At 36.7% G+C, this 19403-nt stretch overlaps 1 protein-coding gene across 3 annotated transcripts in view; it reads right to left on the bottom strand.

The window, feature by feature from the left end:
* The window catches only part of OSBPL11 (oxysterol binding protein like 11), an 82231-nt gene that overhangs the window by 36689 nt on the left and 26139 nt on the right, over nucleotides 1-19403 (bottom strand). For all 3 annotated transcript variants that reach the window (XM_008518377.2, XM_070583635.1, XM_008518380.2), the window contains 5 exons: nucleotides 17482-17657; nucleotides 16551-16630; nucleotides 14811-14987; nucleotides 5984-6185; nucleotides 2176-2321 (listed from right to left, as the gene is read on the bottom strand). In XM_008518377.2, coding sequence (XP_008516599.2) covers nucleotides 2176-2321; nucleotides 5984-6185; nucleotides 14811-14987; nucleotides 16551-16630; nucleotides 17482-17657 — 781 coding nt within the window. The remainder of the gene's footprint in view (nucleotides 1-2175; nucleotides 2322-5983; nucleotides 6186-14810; nucleotides 14988-16550; nucleotides 16631-17481; nucleotides 17658-19403) is intronic.

Genomic DNA, 19403 nt, shown 5'->3' with positions numbered 1-19403 from the left:
TGATGTACTTAGTCTATTCACTGTTTCAAAAGATTTGGAAATACAGCAATCCAATTGCTTTTTATATACATTTACAATCATATATCCTCTTCTCACATAAAATTCAACATGCTCATAAGCCATACTAAATCTTTTCTCTCAAAAGGCTCATTCTTCCCAATTTTCCTAGCTTTGTGAATGGCACCACAATTGTATCTAGTGATTTAGGCTCAAAAACTTGGAGTCATCTTTGATCCAACCCTATTCCCAGTCAATCACAAGTCCAACTGATTTTTCATTTGAAATCCCATACCTATTCATTTGTCTTCATATCTACTTCCATAGCCTTCTATCTACACTTTAATTACAGGTCACATTATATACCAATCTTCCTAAACATATCACATCCCCCCCATGCTCGTGACCCTAGTGTCTATCACTTTAGGACTGAATTCTTCTGCATGATTTTTATGTTCCCTGGGGGCACAGTTTACACTGCATTCTATGGAGTAGGGCTCTAGGGATTATCACTTCCCGTAGAATGCAACATGAATGGTCATCGGGATTTGTAAAATCCAACAACCCTGTGATCATTTTCCATAAACAAGGTGCTTTGCTAAATTAATTTTATCTTCATAACAATCTTATAAGGTATTACTATCCTTACTTTACAGATAAGGAAATTGAGGCTAAGAGTGATTAATGAATTGGCCCAAATGTTAGTAAATGATGGAATCTGGGTTCAACATTATCAGGCAAGCCTCCACAGTAAGCATACATGGCTCAGTGTCCCTGCTCGTGGTACTCCTCCAGCTTGAGATTCCCTTATTACTCCTCCTCCAATCCTGTCTCTTTTCAAAGCCCAATTCCACTTCCACCTTCTTTCCAAAGTATTTCCTTTCCACTCTACTCAATACATCTTTCTTCTTTCTCTGAATGCCCATATCTCAACAGCCTAAACCATTTCAAGTAAGATGGAAAAAAAATACTACTGCTTCATATTATCATCCCATTCCTCAGTGGATGTGTGTTGTGACTCCAAGTGGATTATAAGTCTCTTCAGTAAAAGAATTATGTCCTCGTTTTTTGGTCTCTTCTAATTCCTAACACTCGACTTGTCATATCCTAGACAGCTTGATATATAATTACTAATGGCTTGACTCCACAAATGAGCTAGTCAAAAAGTTATAGAAAAAAAGGTGCTTCATACTTTTTTCCTTCTCCCCTGCCTGCTCTGCCACCATTGCCTGCCTCATTAAGCCAAGGACTTTGCCAGTTTTGGAAGTCCCTTTGTCGCATATTTCTTTTAAGAAGTAATTTGCTAATATATAAATAACCATAAACTCTGCCTTATTCTTGACTCAGTTAATTCTACTTGGGAATATAACCTAAAGAAATTATGCAAATAAAGGGGGAAAAAACGGTAGACAAGATGATACAGTGCTATTTATAATAACAAAAAATAACAATATGGATATCCAATAGTCTACTTTAACCTTTAAAATTTTAATTATATAGGCCAAAATAACATAGAAAAATGCTTATGAGAAGTATCATGTAAAAAGCACTTAAAATGAAACCATCTATGTAATTATCATGGCCATAAAAATAACAGATGTGAACACAAAAGGCAAAAAACCAGTATGATTTGTTACAGTGGTAAAACTATGAATAGAATAAAACATTCTTTAGCTTCTGAAAAATATGGAATGAATAATACTTTATAAAAATATTAAACTCTAAAACTGTGTGCTATTTTAAGTAGAATAACACTTTAAAAAATTGGTTTGGTAAAGTGCTCACTATCAGAAAGACTTAAGAGTAAACTTGTAAACTTAATAGTAAACATCTAGTAAATAATGTTCAATTAAGATAACGGGGTAAGGAATGCAACAGATAAATACGGTACAAATAATGTTATATTAGATAAATTAAATACATTTTTATCAAGCAAAAACAAACCAATACTAAAAAGGGCACATAATTTAACCTGGAAAATACTACATGTACAAGTTTTAAACAATAAAACCTCTTCCAAGGCCAAGGCAGTTTAAAGTAGAACAATAATGTCTAGAGTCTGCAAGACTATTGCTCTGGCGTTAGGTTGACTTGCATGCCCTGACAGTGAAAAGAGAATTGATCTTTTTCAGTGATTCCTAATTTTTTCACCCAAACCATATTTTTGCATTACCTTACCCTTGCTAATAGTCCAGATTCTGCAACACATTGTTCTTCTGCGACTGCCACTGGCTTACTCTGCTCGGTTGCAAAGGGCTGGTCAGCTCCATTTTTATAGTGATTTGATAAAGGTATCTTTGGTTCCAACCACTCGATTGTCGTTCCTGATGAAGTAAGAGAAAACTTTCGCTGAAACTTGCTCATAATCTGGAAAGTTCAGCAGATGTGATTTTATTAAACAATTTTATTTTGCGTCTATAAGACCAAAAGCAATTCGACCTGTTAAGAGACTCTGCAAGACAGCCACCTGTATATCATTAGCATGAGCACCATGATTGGGTATTTTACAACAGAGCAACCTGCAACTTGAAATCAGATACCATTTAAACAAATCAACCCTGAACAGGACTGAACTCACTTCTTGGGCAAATCCGTGAATTATAAAGCGTATTCCCACCCTAACTGTTGATTTGCTGTCCTTTCTGTAGGAACCCTGTCCCTCTAGTGATCAAAGAGTATGCCGTTAGGCTTGAAGGAGTCACAGTTACAGGAGGAGCCTCGGGACTGTGAAACAGTAAAATTTGCTTCAATTTGTGATTGAACCTTATTCTCGAGTAGCAGTTTTCTAACCAATCAAGATAACCCCTTGATCTGACTTAAGAATTGCAAATACATGTCCATTCTTCTTTTTTGCAATCATATAAAAAAGCTCCATATACTTTTAAACTGAGAGGCTCTTCTACTGAATAAATAACAGTTGACCTAGTGAAAGACAGTGGTCACAGAGACCTGTCATCTTCTCAGTTAATGACTCAAATGTCTCTTATTACTCTCAACTAGTTTACAAAGCGGATTCTATGCCTAATCAATAATGGAAAATGTTCCATTTGATTTCAGAGGCTGATCTAGGTTCACAGAAGCTTGGTTATAGAGTGTTACAATAAGGGATGCTCAGAATACTACAGCAGAAACTAAAATGAGTACAGACTCTACTCATTCTATAACAAAACCCCAGCCTTCAGCAGTGACACAAATTACAAAGTACCTACCAGGCTAGCAGAGCATCTTGCCTTGCCATTCAGTTCAGTCTCACCCTGCACTAGGGGAATTCACGATTGGGGGAACGCCCTGGATTAGTTCATGGGGCCTGTTTCAAAATTCCAAAGAAATGAAAGCACTTTGTTCCTACCTTTTAAATGTTTACTTCTTTTTGCTGAGGAAGATTCACCCTGAGCTAACATCTGTGCCAGTCTTCCTCTATTTTGTATGTGAGCTGCCACAGCATGGCTGCCGATGAGTGACGCAGGTCTGTACCCAGGAACAGAACCCGGACTGCCAAAGCAGAGTGCACCGAACTTAACCACTAGGCCATGGGGCTGGCCTCTAAATGTTTATTTTTATTATCAATATCTAGATTTATTTCCACAAATAAAATGCACACAAATACTAAATTTAAAAGATGTGCTTTAAGAGATCCCTTAACTGATTGGAAACCTTAACCAAACTCTTTATCAAACTAATCATTTGGTCTCAGGATCCCTCTAAATCAATGATCACTACCGAGCCTTTGGAGAACATACATTAAGGCTTCATGGGACTAAACACTAATCTGAATTTGGATTTCATTTCTCGTGTCATCTCAAAATTCGAGCGGGAAGGTAGTTCAGAATTTCTTTCCACAGTTACATTTTCATTCTCAAGTGACTTAAGATTAAATTTCTACAGAACTAATTTGGAAAACGTGGCTCTTAATGGTGAGAAATATCAATACTAGTTCATTAATTCCCACAAATGCCTACAAAACTTTGCTCCAAAAAATAGTGATACAGGAGAACAACTTTTACTTTAAGCACTTCTGTAAAGTTTACAATGTGCTTCATTTTTCTAATTAAAAAATGCAAATTTATATTGTGCATGCTTCATTAATCATGAAGCAGTCATTTAAAAGGTTATGTATTAATTTAAACTACACAAAGGAAATTTCTAAGAATTTAAAAAATTATACAGTATTTAATTAATCAAGTATTTATTGAACATCTAGTAACTAGCACTGTGCCACTTGATAGACTTTTTAAAAATTAAGTAGCACAAACCAGAAACAAACTGTTTCATTTTTCTGACAAAACAATTATTACCAACACTAGAACTAACCCAAATTTCAAAGCTCAGTGTAACTTATCCAATGTTCAACAGAGGGAATAGTTAAGTAAACCAAAAACCAAAGTACATCTGTCCCCTCAAAGGAATATAAGGCAGGCAACAACAATTATGTTGACCAAAAGCATATCATAAGTTGGAAAATATTCTTGATATTAAGTGAAAAATGTAAAATACAAACATATATTTTCTAATAACCATGAGGAAAAGCAAAACTAAGAAGAAAAAAAGAAAAAACAGTGGCAATTTCTGGCTGGTAGGTCAGTACATGATTTTTGTTTCTTCTTTCAGTTGTATGGTAGTTGCTAAATTCTTCATGAGTGTGTGTTGTTTTATAATAGGAGAACATTTATACTGGATTACTTAGAATTCCTCCAAGGCACCAGTCCATGTTCACGACTCACAATTCAGGCTCTTCTATCTATCTGGAATGCCTGCTCCCCTACCTAACTGGTTTTCATAGCTTTCTGTGCCTTTCCCAGACCTTTTCCCACCAGTACATTGTTGTACATTCTAGTTGTAGGTCCTTTTAGTTCTGCTATGTGGGATGCTGCCTCTGCATGGCCTGCTGAGCGGTGCTAGGTCCGCACCCAGGATCCAAACCAGTGAAACCCTGGGCTACCGAAGCAGAGAGCGCAAACTTAACCACTCGGCCATGGAGCGGTCCCTAAAGTAAACTTTTTCTTGAGCAGAGACCGAATATCTTTCTAAAATATCTTTCTTTCACAAGGGGAGTTAGTTGGATAAGAGAACAATGAGTGTTATGAAATACTAAGTTACTGCTTCTAATACAATGTGATGAGGGTGGAGGAATTGGGGAGATGTTGAAGAGCACAAACTTGCAACAAGAAGAGGACTAAGTTCTGGAGATCTAATGGACAGCACAGTGAATACAGTCAACACTGTATTACCTACTTCAAAGTTGCTAACAGACTAGATCCTAAATGTTCTCGTTACAAAAAAGAAATGATCATTACGTGATGTGACTGAGGTGTTAGCTAACACTTCAGTGGTTATCATATCGCAATATATAAATGTATCAAATCAATGTATTATATACCTTAAACTTACACAACATGTCGATTATATCTCAATTTAAAAAAACCCAATGTGATGTTTATTCAACTCATTTAATAGAGAAACTCATTTTTTGTTCTCCCATGCAATAACATTCTTTTCCCCAGTAAATTAACTTCAACAAACAGCTGCTCTCAAATAGTAGATGTACACTTTATTTTTCAAACTGAAAAGTGACTGACGAGATTAACATATATATCTCAATATGGAAATAACGAATAGTAGAGTAAACCAAAACTCAAGAAATGATCCCAACATTTCTACTTTGGTCAACTGGATAGACAGTGATGCCACCAATTTTAACAGAAATATAGGAGATGTGGGTTTTGAGTTCAGTTTTTGACATGTTGAGTTTGAGGTCTCTAAAAGCATATTCAATGATGTCAGACAGAAAATTGTTTTAAATTCAAAAAAGGAAACAATAAAAAAAGACTTTGTATAACATTACTGTGATACTTAAAAACCAAAAGGCTTGCTGGTTTTCTTTTTTTTTTTTTAATTAAGACTTTTCTGGAACAGAATTACAAGGAATGCAGTTCTTTCCATGTTTTGGCCCTTAATGTCTGAGTCCTACCTTTAATCAATAACTCACCTGAAGGCAATGAACCCTTCTGATGTGATGCGTGCTGCAACTGGAGAATATGAAAGCAGTCATTTAAGCAGTTCATAGTTGCCATGGAAGTAGCTTTGAGCATTAAGAGATCCTGGTCCAAGGAACTGAGATGGCCAGAAGCAGGAAGGCATTCAATCCGTCTAACTAAGTCTCTTTGTTGTCCTTCAGCATGAGACATCATCTAAAGAAAACGACAGATCTGTGTGTCCTGCTCATGATTTCTGTATAACACATATACATACAGACCTACAGTTGCTAGTTTAATTACGATATTCAGCTTGAGAGCCATTTTTAGGACATTTTAGGCTTAGAAATCTTTTTTGAGTTTGTTTGGCTATTTTCAATTAGTAAGCACTTAATAGTGCTTATCAATTGAGTAAAAGATGGTAATCTTTGGCAGCTGTACTTTTTCTTTGGAAGCAACAAAGCTTAAAAGACTTGTGGGGGCCGCCCAGTGGAGCACTGGTTAAGTGCACACGTTCCGCTTCGGCGGCCCAGGGTTCGCCAGTTCGGATCCCGGGTGCAGACATGGCACTGCTTATCAAGCCATGCTGTGGTGGGCGTCCTACATATAAGTAGAGGAAGATGGGCACAGATGTTAGCTCAGGGCCAGTCTTCCTCAGCAAAAAGAAGAGGATTGGTAGCAGTTAGCTCAGGGTTAAACTTCCTCAAAAAAAAAAAAAAAGACTTGCCACCTTTTATTAATAGTATAAATTTATACAAGTCATCAGAAAGAACATTCCAGATCATGCTTAATAGCAGCATTAAATATTTCATTCCAAAGTAAAATTAATTGCCAGTCTGGCCTCTCAACCGCTTGCTTCACAGCAGCTCTGGTCTGGCTCAACCTGAACCTACATTGAGAACACAATGGTTTACCTGCTTCCTTTTTCCTATCTAACTTTCTGGTCCCATTAGGCTGATTTTGGAGCAAATACGGGATATAATAAGCTTTTCAGGTTAAAAGAATTTAATACATTCTGCTTTGATTAGGAACCTTGTCCACTTTTCCTAACAGAGCCAATGCAATAACAATGATGGACGAGCAACCCAATGTTTTAAAATGAAAACTGAATTTATTATGCTAAATTACTTTCAATTGTGAGCAGAAAGTTTTCAGATTGCCCATCCTTTGGATGCTATTTTTTTTTTTTTGAGGAGGAGGATTAGCCCTAAGCTAACATCTGCTGCCAATCCTCCTCTTTTTGCTGAGGAAGACTGGCCCTAAGCTAATATCCATGGCCATCTTCCTCTACTTTATATGTAGGACGCCTACCACAGCATGGCGTGCCAAGCAGTGCCATGTCCGCACCCGGGATCTGAACTGGCAAATCCCAGGCCGCCGAAGCAAAATGTGCGAACCCAACTGCTGCGCAACTGGGCCAGCCCCTGGATATTATTTTAATTCACATAGAAACTTCACAGTGGAGAGATTCTCTTAGCTTTCAGAAGCTCTGTTCCTGATGATTTTTAATATAGATCATCAGAGGATTAGTGAAAGAGAGATGCAAAATGATCCTACTAAGCAAATCACGTGTGTCATACGTGTAATAGCTCCTGAAAACATGTGTCATAGTAATAGACCAAACATTCACCCTTACCAGAAAAAAAGGTTTTTAAAAAGTGTGGGTACGAAGGTATCTATATATACATACTTATACATGGATACATATGTGTGCTTTGTATGTGTGTAAATGTTTTTGTATATAAATTTCAGGACTAACTCCAAATAATCCAAAATTATGAATAAGTACAACCACTTTGGAAAACAGTTTGGCAATAGCTACTGGAATTAAATATACAGAGCTAAATAAATCATGATCCAACAATTATACACTTGTAGGCATGTAATCAATGGATACATGCGTATATATGTTCATCAACTCAAATGTCTCTCACCACTAGAACAAATAAAAAATTAAGGTATTTATACAATAAATACTGTGCAGCAATGAAAAGAAGGAAACTGCTACACTCAACATCATAAGTAAATCTCAAACATATAATGTTGACTGAAAAGAAGCCATACTCAAAGGAGTACATACTATTTGAGCCCAGTTTTAGCAATTTCAAGAATAGCCAAAATAAATCCACGGTGTTAGAGAAGTCAGGATAGCGAGGAAGGATGTAGTGACGGGGTAATGAAGGTCTTCTGGGATGCTAGTAATACTTAATTTCTTGATCCAGGAGGCGGTTACACAGAAATTATATCAAGATGTGCACTTTCGTGGTCAGGTTCTTTTAACATGGACACATGCTTAGAAGGTTAATTAAGAACTGAGATGGAGGCCAAGGGAACGGGCCACATAGATCCCTTAGGTTTACCACTGGTCTAATGAAAAGAACCTCCATCATTAATTGAGTAGAGCAGAAAACCGGATAAGAAATTATAGACAAAATTCCACAAATTAGTTGGGGCATAAGCCCCAGACTTCTAGAGCCAGGCCCAGTTTATGCTGATGGTCCTGCCGCAACTATGGATAGGGTCTCCTTTCTGTCTAAACGTGTTCGTTTGAAAAACAAACTATATACTTACGCTACCTCTTTATTTTACAAGAACTTCTTGGTACGTAATCAGAAACGGGAAGCTTAACTCATGCCTCTGGTATCCCTCTCTGGTCTAGGGGTCCTAAATATAACTGCTCTTCCCCTCTGCATCTAGGAATGTTGTTAGTGAACACTAACTTTTATACTTGTCAGATTTCTTAAGCAAGTCACAATTAAGTGCTAGTATTGCTGAGGGAAAAGATTACTCCTCAAGTATATCTGAAACCAGGCTGAATTTATTACTTTCCAGGCGAGGGAGAGCCGTCCTCACAGAACAAATCAAAGAGCTAATCTTATGCAGACCTCTTGGGAAAGTACAACGTTGGAGGACAAGCTGACTTACAAACAAAGCTGACAGAGCAGAAGAAGCGCGGCCTGGAGGGCTGGCCTAATGTTCAGACGTAAGCATATGGAAGCGGTGTCAGTGACCAGTTTGAGCTGGTTAAACCCACTCTGTGTTTACTTGCTTGGGACTTTAATCTAGTGTCAAACGAGAGTGTGCTTTCTGCATTCTTTCTTGAACTTGGGAAACACAACTTTTTATTCTCACCATAAGAAAAACAGTTAAAAAACTGGACTACATTTAGATTAAAAACACCTGTTCATTAATTTAAAAACACCTGTTTTATTAACAGAGCACAAAGAAAAAAGATGTACACTTATAATTTGTGTGCTTTTCTATATTATAAGCCAAAAAAAGTTTAATAAAGGAAAAAAATTGTAAGCAAGATATTCACAACACAATCAGCTACCACAATATAACATTTAAGGAAAAAAAATGTGTTTCTTTGTGCAAATGGCCCAAAAAGCTACCTGCTAGTGCTGATGTTAGAAGAGGCCTAAAAAGTTATATTCTTGGCTAGAAAAAATAAACTTTAAAATATAATTATGGCACAAATATTAAAATTTGGTTATGGCTCTCTCCAAAGCAAACAAATGAGTTGATCATCTATTTACAATGAAACAGAAAATTGACCTGTGATTGTTCCTAACATTGTAAAACCAGTAGCGAGATCCGGCAACTATGGTGATAGTACATCACTTAAGTGGCATCTAGTTTGTTAGAAAACCAGATTACTGTATATACATTCGGTTTCTGGCCCTCACCCCTTCCTGGCACACAGCTCCTAAAACCTTTGTAAATTCCTAAGTGACTAATCAGCAGAGAGGCATCTTCTGTTATAATATTTGGTTTTGTTTCTAAAATAGCTTCAGAGCATAAAGGTGAAATGCATCTTTTGTTATTCATAGCAAACCCCTTTCAACCACACTCGAGTTACTGTTAATAAGGTGATTTTTGCAGAGTCCCTAGATAGGGGCTGGTTGCCAGGGAGACCCAACCCTGTGATTAGAAAGTTAGAACTTGGGGTCGTCTCTGTGGCCCAGTAGTTAAGTTCGCGCACTCTGCTTCGGTGGCCCAGGGTTTCGCCAGCCCAGGGTTTCGCCAGTTCGGATCCTCGGCGCAGACATGGCACCACTCATCAAGCCATACTGAGGCAGCGTCCCACATGCCACAACTGGAAGGACTCACAACTAAAAATATACAACCATGTACTGGGGAGCTTTGGGGAGAAAAGGGAAAAATAAAATCTTAAAAAAAAAAATAAGGACTTCCAGCCCTACCCGCTAACCTCTAAAGAGGAGTTGGAGGTTGAATTAATCGCCAACAGCCAATGATTTAGTAAATCATGCTTACGTAATGAAGCCTCCATAAAAATCCCAAAGGAGGAGGTTCAGAGAGCTTCCAGTGGGTGAACATGTGGAGGTATTGGGAGGGTGGTGCAACCAGAGAGGGCATGGAAGCTCTGCACCCCTTCCCCCATATCTTGTTGCTATGCATCTCCTCTATCTGGCTGTTGCAGAGTTATATTCTTTTATAATACACTGATAATAATAAACTGTTTTCCTGAGTTCTGTGAGCTGTTCTAGCAAATGACTGAACCCGAGGAAGGAACAATGGAAACCTCTGATTTATAGCTGGTTGGTCAGAAGCACAGGTGATCACCTGGACTTGCGATTGGCATCTGACGTGGGTGCAGTCCTGTGTGATCTGACATTATCTCAGGCAAATAGCGTCAGAATTGAATGAAATTGTAGGACACCCAGTTGGTGTCCACAGCGAATTAGAGAACTGCTTGGTATGGGGGAGAACCCCACACATTTGATGTCCAGAGTACAGAAGTACAGAGTGTTGCAGTAGAGTGAGGAGAAACACAGGAGTGTTCTTCTTTGACAGAACGACTGTTAGAAACTATGACTCTTCAGGCTTGGGGCATGTGGTAAACATTTTCTCAAAATTAAACAGAATCAGCTTGTTAAAGAAAAACTGACAGTATTTGTTGCCAACTATAAAATTTGAGCTTTAAAATGAACTTAGAATTTTGGAAAACCTATACCTGTCATCATAAGCTTGACAGCTCCTAATACTGAAAGCCTTTTTCTGATGAGACTGGTGGGGATGTTAATGAACGTGAATTTTTGATATTGTATAATGATAAAACGGATCAACATTTGCAAGACCTGCATAACTCTGTGAACTGCTATTTTCCAAATGACTAATGTATGCTGTTACAAAATCATACGTAGGTTAAAGATCCACTCAAAGTGCAAAACAGACCAATGGACTTTTCTGTAACAGAATATAAAAAGTTCACTGAGATACATTAGATTCCACACTGCATCTAACATTTAAGACATTACCACTGTCAAGATTCGGCGCAGTATCAAAGAAGAATAGCCACAATTATCTAAAAGGCTATTAAAATATTCTCTTTTTTCCAACCACATATCTGTGTGAGATCATATTTTTTTTCATGTATTTCAATGGAAACAACATATTGCAATAGATTGAGTGCAGAGACATATATGAGACTCTTGCTGTGTTCTACTAAGCCAGATATTAAAGAGACTGCAAAAAACAATAATCCACTCTTTTCAACTATTGTGTGTGTTTTAGAAAAAGAGTTGTCCGACATAAAAATATGTTAACATGTAATGGGTTTATTTTTATTTTAAATTAATAAATATTTTTTAAAATCTCAGTTTTAATTTCTAATAAGGTAAATACTGGTAAATTTAACCCATATAAAACAAAAATCTTTGAAGTCTTCAATAATTTTTAAAAACAAAAGGAATCTCAAGATGAAAAAACTTGAGAACTCCTACCTAGAACCACAGGTCAGCTTGGTATCAAAAGTTCTCTCAATTTCTTTGAAGACAAAAAGGATTTGCATAGTCTCAAAGTATCTCCCCAAGATATTTATTAACTATAAAGGGAAAGATAGCAACTTTAGAGTGGGGAAATCCAGTAGAAACTACCTTAACCAGGTGATCAAGACCAACATCACCAGTAATAAGATATACTGACATATGAACTCCTTGATATGAGGTACTACAGATACATCTTTTTGGGGTATTCTTTCCAAAAATGTATAATCCTATTCAAATAATAAGAAAACATCAGACCAATCCAAATTCAGGAACATTAAACAAAAATAAATGAGTAATAATCTTCACAGGTGTCATGGCCATGAAAAACAAGAAAAGACTGAGGAACAATTACAGACTGGAGGAGACTACGTAGTAATAAGTAAATGCAACGTGGGATCCTGGATAGCATCCTAAAAAAGAAAAAGCACACTAGTGGAAAAACTGCCAAGATTTGAATAAGGACTGTGGTTAACAGTACTGTATCAATATAGCAATATAATTTCCTGGGCTTGATAATTATAACATGATTACGAAAGATAGTAGCATAAGGAAAGTTGGGTGAGGGATATACAGAAATCCTGTACTATTTTTGTAACTTTTCGGTAAATTTAAAGTTAGTTCAAAGATTTAAAAATTCTCAACTTGTGAAACTGTTAGCTTTGGTTTTAGCTTAACACAAAACTTTTCAGTCACTGTATTGGATAAAAATGCTTTGGAGAAAGGCTCAGAAACTTTCCAAGGGCCCTTCTTTCATAAAGCATTTATACTCCTACAATGAAATCCATCCAGGCCACAAAATTGAAACGAGATTCTTAAATGCATGGCATCCTAAGCAAGACTAGGAAACAATATGCCTCTAGAGACTAGATTATGATAATTTTAAATAATCAGCAATAAGCTAACTTTTAAAGGAAAAAGCAGTTCTGGAGGTATTTAATATTTGTCTGGAGGACAAAAGATGGTATATACCCTCCCAATGGACTATTTTTTCACAAATAGAATTATTCTATTAGAATACAGAAATGTTCCTAATAGAGTCACAACATTTTGTGTTTTTTTGAGAAAGATTAGCCCTGAGTTAACATCTGCTGCCAGTCCTCCTCTTTTTGCTGAGGAAGACTGTCGCTGAGCTAACATCCATGCCCATCTTCCTCTACTTTATATGTGGGACGCCTACCACAGCATGGCTTGCCAAGCGGTGCCATATCCACACCTGGGATCCCACCCGGTGAACTGCAGGCCACCGGAGTAGAACGTGTGCAATTAACCGCTGTGCCACCAGGCCGGCCCTAGAGTCACAATTTTATAGTTTGACTTGTTGTACTCTTAAAAGCAAAAACATCAACTCAGTGAAGAACCAGACACTTAGCTAAAACTTTTTTTTGCATGGGTGGGGTAGGGACGGCGGCGGCACTGGCACAGAGATTGCCAAACACCACTCAAACCCTAGAATAATTACTGGAGCTATAATTCAAGGAGCCTGCCATTAAATTAGGCAGTTCTGTGAGTAAACACCTGTCCTTCCCAAAGACGTCGTTGTGAAACTTTGGGGACACACACTCTCTACACACAAGTACCAGAGTTATGTGTTAAATATTAACACGCTATCACAATGATATAAGAAGTACATTTAAAGACACAAAACTGTAGCGCGGGTACGGTGAGAAATTACTTCTGGGCCAATGAGAATAACAAAAGTAGCAAGAGAGCAGGAAAGAGAAGAGTAGGTGATAAAAGTCTTCACAGTAGAAGGGAAGCTAAAAGAGATACGATAACAGTCTCAACGACCCGAGCACAGCCCAGCAGAGCCCTCTACTGAGGCTAAAATTTCAAATACGAAAAGGTTCCTTTTCCCTGAAAATGTGCACATAATCCATGACAACTTCAACTATATGCTTTTTGTTTTTAACTTTTTACTGATGTATAACAACATACAGCACAGATAGAAAAGTACACATATCACAAGTGTATAGGCTTAATGAATTTTCATAAACCAAACACACCCATGTAACCAACACCCAGATCAGGAAACAGAACATCACCAGCATCTCAGAAGCCCTCCCTTGAACTCCCATCACTAGGCAGGGTTGGAGAGTTCCAAAAATTCTTAAGGGTTAAGGAACACACTATGACACGTCTGTCCCTAGACCTTATTTTTTATTCTATGCCTTGCATCTTAACCACTTTCAATGTTTCCTTTTCCTTCACTCTAGATGAATATAGAAATACCTTGATTTCCTTAAAACACAAACACAGATATTTACCTACAGATTGAATACCATCATCCTGAATACTAAAAATGCACTGTTTTATGAAAAACGGTCTTTGTGATGATCACTTGTTTATGTAACAGGACTAGAAATTGAATCAAAAGCTACTGTCTATCTCAAGCATGTTACTTCATCTTTCTAAATCTCAATTTCTTCACCTATAAATACAACCCCAAATAACTTGAGAGAGGGCTCATTCTCCCCAGCCTCCTACCTTGAATGATTTGGGTGTGATTTGATATTATTTTCACAATCCACTGCATAGCTATCTATAAGCTCTACCAAATTTAACTCAGCAAACAATACCTGGAACACTTAGAACCTAACAACTGCATCCTTTATTAACTAGAATTATTTGGTACTCAGTTTGAAAGAGAACGAGGGAAATGGAGAGATAAGGCAACCTAAGTGATTATTCTATTTCCGTGTATGTTTGAAATTTTCTCTATATATCAGTTTTTTAAAAAAATTGTCACTTGTTTGGCCATATAGTCTTCCCACTAGGCTTAATAACCCTCTTGATCATAAATTTTACCTCAAAGGAGTCTGTACTTTTACTTGAGAAATCAAAGATAGAGACTTTTGAAAAATGACAGTGTACCCAGAAGCTAGCTGACAAACTTGAGGAAACTTAAGATGTCATATATAATTAGGGAATATTTATGACTTAAACACTGAGGGCCCCAGAAGACACAAACAGGACTTAAAGGTTGTTTGTGACAAAACCAAGTAGGTAAGATTATTTTATGCATTTTAACTTGACTTCAATTCATACTTACTTCTCTGACTTCCACAAGATGGTCTGGAGGTAAGGGAGCTCTTTTGCTCACTGATTGTAGTTTGGAATGTCCAACACTAAAGAAGGAAATGGCATTTTGACTTGGTCTCCTCTGGGATATAGGAGAATTGCCACTAGATGCCAGTGAGAAGCTCCGTGATTTCAGAGGAGGATTATTCTATTAAACAAACAAAGAAAATCATTCCTGTTTTAAAAAATGTAGGCTAACCTTCATCCTATCTTACACTGGAGGCTTACACACAAACAGTTTTAGAAATAAAATTAACCTCAGAATTGACTATAAGAACATTTCTAAAGAGACAAAATTTAAGACACTCAAAGTTTAAGTCTTTCACACATCCCATAGTAAACTGGTAATTTATTTAGAAAATTAATTCCAGGTTTGTGCTGTCAAGAAATTTTTTTCACATTAGACATATATTAGAAAAACAAGAAATTCCTAATTTCAGATTTTTAAATATGATTGAAGCAAAACAAAATGTAATCAGAAGTATTCAATATAATCAATTTTCTAATGTAACATGAAAGTATCTTTGGAACAAACTAGCACTTTCTGATCACTGCCAATGATTAGAATCTTGCAGTATGAATAAAGTCTCTATGTCAGATTTCCTGAAGACTAAGCTACAGGCCTAAATCACAAAGAACTTTTTAAAATCTACTTACGGGGAAAAACACTAGAAAGAATTAAAAAAAAAAGTCAAGGTATTACCTAGGTATAGGAATCCTTTAACTATACTGCCTATACATTAGTTTTTAGACATCTCTAACCTCAGTTTTCAAGTCCTGAGACCCTCCTTTTCACTTTAAAAAATAAAAACTACTCCAGAGGAGATATACAAAGGACTCATAGCATATGAAAAGATGCTCAACATTATTAGTCTCTATTAGAGAAATGAAATCAAAACCACAATGAGATTCCACTTCACACCTACTAGGACGGCTATAATAATAATAATAATAAAAGGACAATAACAAGTATTATCAAGGATGTGGAGAAATTGGAACCCTCAATTATTACTGGAGGGAATGTGAAATGGTTTGGCCACTTTGAAAAACAGCTTGGCAGTTCCTCAAAAAGCTAAACAGATAACTACCATATGACCCAGTAATTCCACTCCCAGGTATAACCTGGCGAAGTGAAATCATGTGTTCACACAAAAAAACCTGAATACAAATGTTCACAGCAATATTATTCATAATAGCCATAAAATGGAAACAACCCAAATGGCCATCAAGTGATGAATGGATAAACAAAATGTGGCATATCCATACAATGGAATATTATTCAACCATAAAAAGAAATAAAGTATGATACATGCAATGACATGGATGAATTGTGAAAACATTTTGCTAAGTGTAAGCAGCCAAACACAAAAAACATATGTTGTATGATTCTATTTATACGAAATGCCCAGAAGAGACAGACCCATAGAAAGAGAAAGTAGAGCAGTATTAGACAGGGGCTGGGAAAGGGGAGAATAGGGAACGTCTGCTAACGGATATGGGTGTTTTTGGGGGGTGATGAAAATGTTCTGGAATTAGATAGTTCCAATGGTTGCACAATCTTGAGAATATACTAAAAACCAGAGAACTGTATACTTTAAGAGGGAAAATTTTATGGTATGTGAATAGTATATCAATTTAAAAATGTAAAAAAAAAATTAAAAAACATTCTTCCCCATTTTTGTGCATTAATATCAGATACGGATCCACATACCTTGCCGATAGCTTCAGTGTGATGTTGTGTACATATCTGAAGTCTGCTAACCCAATGTTGTCGCTCTTTAGCATCTGTAGCTGATAAAAAGTATCAAAAAGTTATTCACCCTTATCCTTATTTTTGGAATACAATTAATTGTCTATAACATGAAGAACAGATAATTGAAAACCAGGGATTGGTCCTGATCTCCCTGGGGCAAAGGTCTCTGACTGGAGGCGGGCAGGAAGGAGGCCAAAGCATCAACTTTGTGAGGCAACACAGTAGCTGGATATGGATATTTCATAACGAGGATTGATTACATGCAGCTGGGTCGGTATATGACCCTTGACATGTCTTAAGTTTCTTGTAAAAATATGCTCTTTTTTAAAGAAATGACTTTTATTAAGCACTGATATGTACTTGATACTTTCAGATGTCTAGCAGCATGCTCAATTAGGATGGCCATTAATTAAACAAAAAACATAAACTTCTATACAAGTTAAATTTATAATAACAGAAGTTACACTTTATTTGAATGAATATGAATATTTTAATAAATCCCAAGGATGTACATTAGTCACTGAAAACCGCAAAGAGTGCATGCAAACCGAACCAAGAAAAGGGGTAAAATACAAATCCATAGCAGACATAAAAAATATCATTTAAAGAAGTTTATGTTTTTAGATTTCTCACTAATCAGGGTTTCATCTACACAAATTTTTCAGAGGGGTCAATCTTAAACAGATTTGTTCATTGTGCCACTTGAAAAAAGTTATTTATGAAAACAGATTTCATAAATTCTTAAAGTAAATCCCAGGTTTAGAATATTGGGTCTACATCATCAATGACAGTAGTTTCTATTTCGAAAACCCAAACGAAAACAGGGAAGTACATCAACTTCTCACAAGAAGAAAACAATCACACTACTAACTCCCATTATCAGTCATACCTCTGAGTTTATACTGCTCCCCGCTAGCAGCATTGACAGTGAAGGTGTGCGAGTCCTCGTCACTGGGTGATATTACAGCTCCAGCAAGCTGCAAAGTACCTCTGGGCTTTTGATTTCTAGACTGTTCGTTCACAAAGTACTCCAATAGCCCAGCTTCATTGTTTAAAACAAAAAACCTGGAATGATTTTTTAAAAAGTCAATTTTTAAACATTTCCCCTAGTGAAACTAAAGCAAACTAATTTCAACCACACAATCTGGCTTTTTTACTATTAAAAAAAAAATTCAAAAGCATTTCAAGAAGTGCTTGGAAACACTAGATTGAATTAGCTAGCAGTAAAGATTACTGAAAAACTGAATGAGTTTAATGAAAGATCTAACACCTTCAACTGCAGGAGAAGTATTAAATAGGGAAGAGACATACCAGATAATGCAAAAAGGAAACAAAGATATAGTACCCTTTCAGAGGAAGATTTCTCTCCAGAGTTCATTAACAGGGAGGGTAAATTGCCCAAAGACAAATGGTAGTGAGAAGTTTTACTTAAAATTCACTGGAAAGAAATCAAAACATGAGCTCTGAGTTTAACTAAATGCTAGGTAACAAATGAATTTGATTTAAGATTTAATCAGTGAAATATACAACGAGAATAATATCAAGGTAGAAAGATTTTGTGACTATATCATTAAACAGGTCACAACTAAAGATTACTTATCCTGTTTAAAAATGAAAAAGCTGCAACTGGAGATGCAGAAACATAAGGAACTTGAAACTAAATGATGAAATACTGATACACCTGGGAAAAGAATTTGATGTTCTGCTTTGTTTCTAGATTAACTGCTTTAGGAAATATATTAATTCAGATTCCAATTTAAGTAGTGCAACTGTTCTTTTCTTTTAAAAAATATCTAGAATTTTCTGGGGCTGGCCCCGTGGCTGAGTGGTTAAGTCTGTGCGCTCCGCTGCAGGCGGCCCAGTGTTTCGTTGGTTCGAATCCTGGGCACGGACATGGCACTGCTCATCAGACCACGCTGAGGCAGTGTCCCACATGCTACAACTAGAAGGACCCACAACGAAGAATATGCAACTATGTACTGGGGGGCTTTGGGGAGAAAAAGGAAAAAATAAAATCTTTAAAAAAAAAATCTAGAATTTTCTACTTCAAAAAATTAATGTTTGGGGGCCAGCCTAGTCATGGTGGTTAAGTTTGGCACACTCTGCTTTGGTGGCCAAGGTTCGGGGGTTTGGATCCTAGGAGCAGACCTACACTACTTGTCAGCCATGCTGTGGTGTCATCCCACACATAAAATAGAGGAAGACTGGCACAGATGTTAGCTCAGGGCTAATCTTCCTCAAGCAAAAAAAGAGGAGGACTGGCAAGAGATATTAGCTCAGGGCTAACCTTTCTGAGCAAAAAAAAAAAAAAAGACAGAAGATGGGCAACAGATGTTAGCTTGGGGCTAATCTTCCTCAACAACAACAACAAATTAATGTTTGGGTTTGGAGGATTTTCGCATTCTACATGTTGGTATGTTCCATAATTGAATCAGGTAGACAATTTGATCCAGTTCAAGTTCCTAAAGGATACTGTCTTAAGCAACGTGGCAACCATTATCACCCATATCAAACTGGGAGAGAATAGAATCAGCCTTTTATTTAAGGAAAGAAAAAGAACTGATGAGAAGTAAGCAAAAGAAGTTGAAAGTGGTTGCCTGAGAAGGGAGAGGGGAAAGCAAAGGACTATTGTTTTTCTCATTCATCTTTTAGCATGCTTCTGATTTTTAAAATTATGTTCATATATTCTGATAAAAAATATAAATTAATTATAGTATTTTGGAGAGTTTTAAATTTCTATTTCATTAATTACTACAAGATCTAAAAATTTTTATGTGTTTATTGATCATCCATAGTTCTACTCAGTGAACT

This window comes from Equus przewalskii, chromosome 18, assembly GCF_037783145.1.
Source record: "Equus przewalskii isolate Varuska chromosome 18, EquPr2, whole genome shotgun sequence".
NCBI lineage: Eukaryota > Metazoa > Chordata > Mammalia > Perissodactyla > Equidae > Equus > Equus przewalskii.
The sequence above is the reverse complement of the archived record's forward strand: the minus strand, read 5'-3'. Positions and strand labels throughout refer to the sequence as shown.